The sequence below is a fragment of the Myxine glutinosa genome, chromosome 11, assembly GCF_964187855.1.
Source record: "Myxine glutinosa chromosome 11, kmMyxGlut1.1, whole genome shotgun sequence".
NCBI lineage: Eukaryota > Metazoa > Chordata > Myxini > Myxiniformes > Myxinidae > Myxine > Myxine glutinosa.
In genome coordinates, this window is record NC_136271.1 from 102746306 (window position 1) to 102757588 (window position 11283).

At 43.4% G+C, this 11283-nt stretch overlaps 1 protein-coding gene across 1 annotated transcript in view; it reads right to left on the minus strand.

Annotated features, from left to right (window-relative positions):
• PCLO (piccolo presynaptic cytomatrix protein) overlaps positions 1-8438 on the minus strand; it is a 214747-nt gene extending 206309 nt beyond the window's left edge. The window contains exons 1-2 of the mRNA XM_078786299.1: positions 8374-8438; positions 7422-7926 (exon numbers count right to left, since the gene is read on the minus strand). Of these exons, the coding sequence (XP_078642425.1) occupies positions 7422-7926; positions 8374-8438 (570 nt within the window). The remainder of the gene's footprint in view (positions 1-7421; positions 7927-8373) is intronic.
• Positions 8439-11283: the final 2845 nt, after the last annotated feature.

The following is an 11283-nucleotide window of genomic DNA, read 5'->3' on the forward strand; positions in this document are numbered from 1 at the left end:
TCATTGGGAACATCACAAGGACTTGTGTAACTACTTAGCGCAGACAGCTCGCGACCCACCCAGTAACTCACTCATGGCCCCCTTGGGAGTCACGGCCCACCGTTTGAGAAACACCGCTTTAGAGGATGAATGACAAACAAACCACAAAACGCACACACGCAACCTACAATATTTTGCAGCAAGACAAAACAGAGAATAATAATCGTTTAAAACCTTTTAGAAATGGCTTTGGAGCCTTTAAAAAGATTTAGCAAAAAATTCGGCAAAACGATAACACTTCTTCATTTGTCTCGACAACACACTAGCTAAATAAATTTAGATCCTCTCCCCTCCCAACCTATTTGTGCAATTAATTACCTTTACATTTCCCTATTTGGATCATTGATCATTACCATCAGCTGTGTGGATTTGACAAACATTGCTGCCATAATGACAGCGTTCCACAATAATATAAGTGATTTAGGCATTTAACACAGGCTGGCAGGATGACCGAGTCCTAGAGGTACGCACACTCACCTTTAAGCTGTCTAGCCTGGGTTTGAATCCCAACCCGGTTATAAACTGGCATCCCAGACTGGGTGTTTCACAGATTGGGTGATTCATCAATGTGTGTGCCGACCCTCAGATGGACGTTAAAGATCCCACGGTATCCTTCGCGAAGAGTAGGCGAGCTATCGCCAGCACCATAAACATATTACAAATTCCTCCCTAACCTGAGTCGAATGTCAGCCATGGCCAGCTGGCCCATGAAAGACTTGGGCTAAATTTCCCCTGGCCAACCCTACAGGAACATGGGAATAATTGTGGCCATTAAGTAAGAAGAGGGAGGTGTAGACACAACACAAAGAGTAAAAATATCACAAGAGACAAAATGTATCAAATGCTACAAAATGAACATGATGTAACCTACTTATATTGCTCGTGAACGTCAATTAAAGCCAAAAATAAAAAAACACTTCCACGTGCCTTGTCGGTCGTCATGATTTACAACTGTTGTCTTGCCTTAAACAAAACCTAAATGTCAAATTGTTTGTTGATTTAAAGGACAAAGGAATACTAGACTTTGTCAAGTCTGGTGTCAGTCTGCATTGGCAGCCAATTAGAAAGGGAGCTCTCTTGCACCTGAAACGACAGCATTACTTTGCTTTCATGGCGGTAGCACACCTTTATCTATCCTAAATTGATAAACCCATCGTTCAACTATCCAATGGACTGTTGATCCTTCTGTGTCGCCCACAATGCAGATATTCCACAATTGCATTCACAAGAGTAAGCCTTTGTGTTGATATACTGTGTGAGCTGACTATACCGTAAACTACCTTTTATTGCTAATACCCTTGATGCTCTAAAACTCTGGAGGTCTGACTCAGGTATATGGATGGCAACCCTGCAACAGATCATAGATCAGAGGTTGTTTTTTTACCATCTTTAATGACCCATAATTGTTGCATATTCTTTTAAAGTCGAGTTTTTTTATTTCTTCGGTGACTGGGGTCATGTTTTCACCGCTGTTTTTGTTACGGATTCCTCACTTCTGCCTTTGTTGTTATTATATACTTGTATGATTTTTAGTTTCAGATAATATTGTTGTTTAGATTTTTGTGTGAAATGGAGGTGACTTTAGTAAAAGGTAAAAATAAGTGTTTGTGAAGGAAAAAGGAAGATGCGGCAAAGAGGCCGGAAGAGGGGAGGAGGAGCATGGCAGAGATCGAGACGGCCATGAGAGAGATACAGCCGTAAAGTCGCATCGGGGTTGCGAGCGGACTTTGTTGATATTGGTCGCGAATGAGTTGAGGCTTCTCTGGGGAGGGATTGCCCACGACATGGTCCTATATTGCAATTGCAATTTGGTTTCTCAGGTTTTATCACCGAGTGAGTTATTGTTGGAGAGAAATCAAGCGCCTCCATTAGAGGCCTATACGCCATTTTATCCTCGAAGAGATTGTCCGCTTGGTGCATCTTGTTTTGTCGTTGGGATTTCCATATCGATCTCATCGTGTTGATTGCCGTTGATTTACATATCGTCTCAATTCCCATATCGACCTCTCACCTCGTAACTCCTCGTCCGCCGTCGTGCCGATACCTGTCTGTTCTTGTCGCTCTGCATGGCTTCAACCAGTGTGGGGATCCGTGCACGGACTTTGGGTAATGTTACATCCCACTCACGTTTGGCGTATTGCGAGTTCATTGCTTTGAGAACATTGGGGAATGATGGTACCATCATAAGTATTGTTCATTTGATGCAAGTGACATTTTCATTGTACTTTCTTTAAGTGTTATTATTGTGTATGTGAGAGTTATTAATACAGTTACTTGTTTTGTTCTGCACAATTGCATTGGTGTGGTTTTACCATGGTTTATTAGAACACTAAAAATAGCAAATCTTTCTGCCGTGTTCCCGCTCCACACTCTGAGGTGCACCGTAACCGGGGTTTGGGGAGGTAATATGTAACATTTGTTACTTCCAGAATCGAAGATTTGCCAGTACAGTATATTGATTGGTCTGGTCTGCTATTCTGTTTGTCTGTTTGTTTGTCAACCACCTACAGGTCATAGTTTTACTCCGATCTTCACAAAACTTAACCACTTGGTAGTGATATTCACGAGCAAGAAGCCTATTGTTCTTGAGGTTAATAGGTCAAAGGTCAATGTCATATCACGAATTTTCAGCCGATTCACTGGACATGTGTGTATATATATCTTGTTTGCTTGGCTGTCTGTAAGTAGGATATCTTAGTCACAATCGATTCGATTTTGGTGAAGATCTGGATCCAGATACTATAATTACCTCTGCCACGAAATGTGGACGGATTTGGCCCAAATTTAGTGGATAGGTTGGGTGTGTGACAAGGACGAATTCATTAGATTTTGGTGAAGATCCAGATGTGAGAATTTTTTTTTTTTAATCTTAAGTGATTCTTCACCATTGAGAGATGGAGACAAAAACGATATTTCAAAAAGTTATGGACTGATTCGGATGAAACCTGGTGGATGAGTTTAGTAGGTGAATGTAACAACCTGATTAGATTTTAGTTGAGGTCCGGATGCAGATGCGGCCCATCAGTGGGATACAAAAGGTAAACTGTTCAGCCTGGCGGAGGTATGTACACTCTACTGAGTGCCGTTCTAGTTTATAATGCAATCTTGGTGATAAAGGCTGAGAAAGTGATTGTTATCATTATCAATTTTGTCTGAAGAGATAATGTCATTGGTTTCATTTAAACACCAGCATTGATGCACAAGCATTAAACGCAATTTATGAAATAGGAACTGTTTGCAACTTGGTAGTGCAGGGTGTTTCAAAACAAGAGAAAAATGACCACAGTGTGGTCACCAGCTGCGACGTGTAGAATCATGAGGATATCCGTTGCAATATGCGCTACCAAATTCGACCAGTCATTAAATTGTACGCATGCATTAGCGTCTTTTTGTCTTTCAGTTCTGGTCTTGTCCTTTGTTTTGCAACGCAACATGCTTCATCAACTGATTACATATAATGTATGGACGTGAATGTTATTTCTGTTAATGTTAATGTTAATTCATTAATGTTATTTATTAATGTTAATTCTGGGTCACAGAGGGATAATTTGAAATGGGCTTGGTCGGTAGGGGAAGTCCGAGTGTATGCACATGCACACAAGGCCAATAGTGGGGCAACTCAGCATAACAATTGTGCATTTTGTGAGGAAAGCAACAAATTTGGCACACAAGTAGACTATCATACTATGAAAAGATCTGGATATTGGGCCATCTCAGATTCAGAGATTTGATTTTTGCAAGATTTCGATTCGATTGGGATCGAAGAGAACACCTTCTTCGTCTTCTGTACAGTGAAGTTGCCAGCCCTGAATTCTCTGGCTACATCTGGGTGCTTCATTGGGAGTGCAACCATGTCCCTCAGGTGAACAGGGACCCACCTGGCATAGTGTGTGTGGTCTAAGGCATGGAACCATGGGACCAGTTCCGTCAGGGCATCAAGGTACATCGTGAATGAAGCCTGCCGCAGAGAACGCACGTAGACCAGTACCAACATCTCTAGTTCCAGCACAGTTGCCCAGTACTGAAAGTTGGGAATGTCTTCTCCTCTCTGGTGACACCAGTCTTCGAACTCAGGCAGGTCTTCTGCATCATCAGCATATGTCATACAGTGGCGTTCATACGCACGGTGTTGCAGGATGTGCAGTGCCGCTGCAGTGATTTGATGAGCTCTTCTTGTGCGGGTGACGTGGGCAGCTCGCAGGAAGGAGTCGGCCGTCCCTGGCGTTGCAACCTCAGCTTGCAAATCTGCAAATCTTGCAAAAATCAAATCTCTGAATCTGAGATGGCCCAATATCCAGATCTTTTCATAATATGATAGTCTACTAGTGTGCCAAATTTGGTGCTTTTCTCACAAAATGCACAATTGTTATGCTATATTTAGCTTAGCTGCCGGACTACAAGGGAACATTGATCTTGTGAGATTCTTCTCTCGAAAGTCCTAAGAAATCCCACTGTTGGCGTTCCCGAGAACTGGCGATCTCAGCCTCATCTGTGTGGAGCATTCTCACTTCTGAACCCAAGCTCTACCCGTACATCATATCTGTAAGGCATACATCTTTTGTAATTTTTCTGCACTAAAACGTTTGAATAGTCCACTTTTTTGAAACACCCTGTATATACCACAGGAAACACCACCACCCTCTCTCAGTCAAAACTTCGGAACTAGATATTAAAATCATTAATTCCTAGTCGACGTGACCTGTTGATCTCAGATAACACTGTTGATGCAGCGTCTTTTGCACCACCTTATTTAACACATTACATAAGTTATTCGTGCCTGTTGTTTGTGATCTTTATGACGTCCTTAAAAACAGTAGGTTTCCTGTTTGGAATGATTTTCGTTTTTGTTTGACTGCCAGACAGGTAGACAGGCAAGAACAATGATCTCACTCCTCTCTGTGCATGCACGATCAGGCCAAATTCAGAGCCAAAGTTTTCCGATTCATGTTCTGATTCGTGCTCAAAATATAGCATTTTATTGAAATCAAGTTGCTCCTCGAACATAAACTGACGTTTGTAGACAGAAGTGAACCTATTGCTTAAACCCGCTTTTCACTTTGCATGCACTGAGTAAGTAGCTATGATAAACACCCCAAGACAATGATATTTAATGCAATATTTATTTCTATCTTAAGCCCATACTCGGTGAACAGAATGACGGTGCTGCCAAAGCGGTCTCATGACAAGAATTATGCTCAGTAGTTTGTCATCGCCTTCCCAGAAGTCAGTCAAGGCAGGAATTTTGTAATTTGTTCAGGGTGCAGGTGATGACTTGCTTACTATTTGCAAGAGACACCGATATCTTTTAAGGGGGCATTATACCATTGAAGGCAAAAAAAAAACATTTTTTTACAAATATACAAATGCATCAATTAAAATGTTTGTTTCCTAGTATTGTATATATGTACCAAGTTTGAACGTAAATGGACTTGTCATAGAGAAGATATAAGCTCCCCATTACACTGAACACAGTAAAAACAACACTGAATCACAGTAATGCACTTTTTGATAAAATGTCTTGATTGAAAATATGCAAAACTATATATGTACATGTTGCTTGATATATGAACATTACATTGGTATACATTACATAGCATTATATTATGCATGGTTACCATGGTAACCAGATGCATACAAATGATGAATTACCACTTTACAGCTTATATCTTCTCTATGACAAGTCCATTTACGTTCAAACTTGGTACATATATACAATACTAGGAAACAAACATTTTAATTGATGCATTTGTATATTTGTAAAAAAATGTTTTTTTTTTGCCTTCAATGGTATAATGCCCCCTTAAGTCCGCCAGCTAATTCTAGCAGACGAGTCGCCAGCTTAACATCAACCTGAGGGACAATGCACTTTGCGATGCAACATCTTGGCAATCTTTGCACAATCATCATTTGGATCATTTTGGCAGCAATATGACAGTTCACAGTCAGACCAAGGATTTAATCCAGCCAAGACAGCTAAAAGGTAAGTGTGCTACCTCTGCTCCATCCAGTCAGACAATACAATGTATTTGCATCCAGGAATTGAGGATCCAGCAAGGCTGATGTGAATTGTAATAACAAAAAAGGGATCATTATGCCCCCCCCCCCTCCACAAATAAAAAGTTGTTCAACTAGATGGTATTCATAGAATACTTAGTCAACGTGTGTGTCAACTTGGTGCGAGAACAATGCGCAGTCAACTTGGTGCGAGCCAACGCTCCTGTTTTTGAAGTTTTTTTTCTTTGATCCAATATGGCTGTCAGACCACGTGACCAATGCCATTATAAATTTACATTCTCTAATATAATTGTTGTGTAGATCACACTGAAGAAATTTCAAACTGATCAGACTAAGCGTTGTCCCTGTCGAATTATGACGTCATAATTAAGGCACCAATGACATCATCATGAACAGATCTCATTCCCCATGGGGAGTTCTTTACAATGAGCCTTGTTTTTTCAATTTTTTCCATTGAGCGATTTCAGAGATATATAGGTGTAACGTTTTTCCAAGATGGCGTCCATACCACGTGACCTATGACGTCACATTATGAATAAAATATGCTAAAATTTCGTGTCAATTGGACAAACGGTTGCTGAGAAAATGTTTGTTTTTTTTTAAATTCAGACACGCCACACATATGTAACCGAATGCCTAACCCTGCTTTTCGCTTCGCGAGCGCAGGGTAATGAAATGACACAACTGTATATTTTGAAAGACTTTACAGTGACATATTGCTCAAACTAAAGTATAAGCAGTTTCAATGTGAAATGGCGAACCCCACCAACCCATTAATATAATGAAGCATTGCAGGCTTGCACAATTGAGATTAAAAAAAAGAAATTACTTATAAACTTATCTGGCGGAAGAACATGAACAATAATGATTAAATAAGTTGAAAATATTCATAGTCAAGGCCAGAACTGCTTTGGCTGGGCTGGAAGAAGAGACAGGAGGAATCTGGGGCAGGCAATGAATTGAGAGCACCGAAACCAGACACGCTGCCTTCCCCCTCTTGGAATCGAGGGGCAGTGTCGTGACGGCCAGGGATGGAGGCCGACTGAGAGCAATTTACTCACAAATCAGAAACCCGATTGAAATGCAAATATTGCATTAATTTGACCCACCATAGTGCCAAAGCTTGAATAGAAAATATCCCACAGCGAGAGAACGCTGAACGGCAAAGTGCCAATGTTGTCATGCACCGCACCAAACCAAATGAGCCCCTACAAACACGTCGTCAGTGCCTGGGTAATATTTACTGGCAAGTGTGCCACTGCGTCATCCTGTCAGGCCCAAAAACAATGATATTTATAGTCTATAGTGCATGCGTTCTTAATTGGGAAGCTGGATCATATAATATGTTTTCAAAGGTAATGTCCTACCTGGTTAAGATGAGGATTGGGGTTGAAACCACAGTGGTTGCACACCACCGTCTTGCACTGCGTACAACGATTGAAGTTTGGCTTCTCATCGTCACCACCCTCCTTAAGTTCTGTCGTGGTGCATATAGGGCACACCTCAGTAGACCTGGGCACCGGGGCTAGTCGTGGAACCTGGTAGGCCGAGGGGGAAATGGCAGAGCCTCCGGCGCTATGAGTCCAGTCATTGGCATCCAGGCGGCCTCGAGAAGGAGAGGAAAGTGTGGCGAAACCTTGCTCTCCACCGTAGCAAAGCCCACTGGGAGATTTGAGGGTGCCCACGGAGAGAGACGATGACCCAAATGACGGGCTCTTGCCCGCTGGCAATGGCAGAGCGGCACCAAGTTCAGTCGCGCTCGTGGCCTTTTGCACGTTCCATGTGTCATGTCCTCCGAGACTGGTTTCAAATGTGCTTTGTGTTGGGGATGGAGACAGTGATCGTGCAAATCCCTTGGTTTCTTGGTCACTTCTGTTGATGAAATAGAAAATATCATTATGAAATGCACATGAATGTTAAGAATATACATTTCCATATAACTTGGCCGTGAACAAAGTCAACAACATGACTTTTCCTGTACAAGATATTTATAACCTGTGTTTATTCTGCATCCATGACTCAATTAATGACCAGTTTCTAGCTCTGCTATTTTCAGGCCTATCCACAAGGGGTTAGATATTTTATATTCCTACCAACACTGGTTAGCTTGGCATAGACCGATCCGATAAGGACGATCGTGCCCCCTTCGCCGATAGGCGGCGCTCTTGCATCCGCCATTACTGGAAGGCGTCCGATCCAAATTAACTCCAGCTGGTTGCGCCAGCACAACTATCATCGCGATCATACATGAAAAGTGTCCGTGATAATCGTTCTCAAGTGTTTCTCTGTACATGTGGAGCGGTCGTGGACACCTGGCACCTGAAGGCACACAATACAAACCCCATTTTCGGCGATATCGCTGGCCGCCGAAGGTGCACGGCCATGCCGCCCTGAAGGCACCTGACACCTGGGGGTACCCGGTTTCCACTTCCACCTGCACCAAACCTATTTTGTTAGCAACCGCGTACCCTATGCTATGCCATGCCGAGCCCCCTTTCCGCCTTAGCCCCGAGTTTCTCGACCACTACGTTAACGACTCCTCTGACCGACCCGACTAGGTGCCCGTCCCTTCATCGACTCCTCCATACGGCCAGGTCTTGGCGGCCGTACCACAGCCGCCCCGCATGGATTCTTCCCTCAGAGTCCACCTCCGCCCGGGCCGGCCACCTCTGGCAACTACAGCTGGGCCCCGAGTGGCCGTTGCCGAGCCCCCTAGTTCCTTGATCACTAGGGTCGCGACTCGTCTGGCAGACCCGACTGGGCCTCCGTCCCTTCGCGCGGGCCGCCTCACCGGCTCCTTGTCGCTTCATTGACTCTTCCATACGGCCAGGTCACGGCGGGTATATCACTGCCGCCCCGCATGGATTCTTCCCTCAGAGTCCACCTCCGCGCGGGCCGCCACACCGGCTCCTCACCAGTCGTATAGCTCAGTGGACCGGTCGTATTGTCCACGATTCCATCTTCTCCGATGAATCTAACAAACAAATATATTTTGTATCGATATTCTTTCGGCAAAGTGAACTGAGCCCGGTAACTGCATGTAATCTGAACGCTGGAGAGCAAGCCGAATGAAGTGGACGCCTCCCAACTATGGCGGCGTCTATAGAGGGCGCCCGTCCATTGAACCCTCCGTCGGATCGGTCTATACATGTCATATTGGTAACCTACATGTCCTGTTATAATGTGAGTCTGAAACAGTATAACATAATGTCATCCAGCTTTCATTTGAGATAATAAATAAAAACCTGTTTCAATAAAAATATATGAGGGCGAAGTCGATGGCAAATCCCCACGCTTCCAACTCAAAGCAAAGTTCCAACAGGACGGACCCAATATCAAATGTTGAGTTCAAATTGTTATCCTGTTTTGACCCTTGTGACCCCAAATCTCCACCCCTTTGGGCATGAACCTGGGGACAGACATTGTTCAGGTGAGGCATTAGTATCGTGTGGTGTCCGTCAGTGAGTCAGGCTGTAAGTGAACACTCGGAACTTCTTCTCCGAAACTACGGACCAAATTTTGATGAAACTTGACCACAACCTTCACCACCCGTGACATACCAAAGTTTGTTCACGGCTTAAAAAAAAAAATCAAGGTCTTGGCTCTAGGAGGTCTACCTCTTGGCTCGGGGAGAGGGGGGGGGGGGGGGGGGAGTAAAGTAGGTCCAGGTTTGACCAACCAAAATAGGTATTTACTTTCTTTGAAACTACACACACAAATTCGATGAGACTTGACCACTACCTTCACCACCTGCGATGGACTAAAGTTTGCTCATGGCATTAAAAAAATTCGGGGGGTTGCCCCCCAAAATAGGTTTTTACTTTCTTCTTTGTTACAGGGTATGCGGGTGTCTTCTGATACCTTGGGGAGATGGATGCCCCTGCCTTGCATAACCCGAGGTTACATGTGGGCAAGGTGTAGTATCTGTCAGCCCCCCTTACCAGGGTAACGGTCCGCAGCCATGCGGTTTAAATGGCAGATGGCTTTGCACAACTGGTGGATGAGAGTCCAGTCGACTCCATCAGCGCGGGCAGAAGAGGGTGAATTCCCCAACAGCCAGCAGAGAGACAGAGAGGAGTGACGACCCCCGTCCATACCCCACACTTACGCGTGTGTACCAGCCAGAGAAAGGCAATGCTATCATTGCCCGAGGAGACTCGACATCATCATTGTTATATACTTTGTGGGTCAAGTACGCCTACCAGTGGTTCTCTGGTTCTATCAGATAAGCCCAGGAGCATTGACCCGTTTTTTTTTGTTTTGTTTTTTACAAAAAGCATAGGGATAATGAAGAACAACCTGTAGTCTTGCTTGTGAATGCTAATATCGATTAGCGTCGGTGGACAGGTATAAAGATGGAAGAAATCAACAGGACGTCAATCTATGTATGCAAGAAGTTGACGTTTCAGGGGTTAACCCTTTGTCGAAGCAAAAACACGTCCACTCTTTCATTCCTTTTTGCTCGTGTTTGTGCAACTGCCTCCCTGAGGCTCTTTTGTTCTGACGATGTGTTAACACCCAAAACATCAGTTTCTTCCCATGGTGGTTAGTACCCCTCAATGAAGGAATAGATGTCTTGGTGATCGGAGACTATAACGCAGGAATTTATGAAAATTATGGAGATAAATAATGCAGCAAAGAGAAAGGTGGAGGTGCATTAGTAAGAGGATGAATACACGACCTGGATAAGTACAGAATAATTAGGATGGCAATCAAAGAAGCAAAGCAACATCAAGAGAAGGGCAGAGTTACCTCCAACAGTATATACATTTCCATATATATACAGTCACGTGAAAAAGTAAGTACATCCCATGCAAAGTTTTGACTTTTTCAACATATTTCAACATACAGCTATTTGATCTTCATTTCAACAATATTGATAGATGAAGGTGTTTTAATATAACAAATATCACGAAACATTTACATTTTGTAGTCCATTGTATAATTTAAATAAACATAAATGCAAATTTCGCATGTGGAAAAAGTAAGTACACCCCTACATTTATCACTACTTCAAATACCTAAATTTAGAATCAGGTGCACCAGCTCAGGTGCAAATGATTAGAACATCGTTAGAGAGGATCTTGGAGGAACCTGTCTTATTTAAACCTCAGACATTTAGTTTGGTTTGCTCTTTGTTGTTGAAGTGTGCGGCGTCACCATGCCTAGATCAAAAGAGCTCTCTGAGGCCTTCAGAAAGAAGGTTATAGATGCCTACGAGTCTGGGAA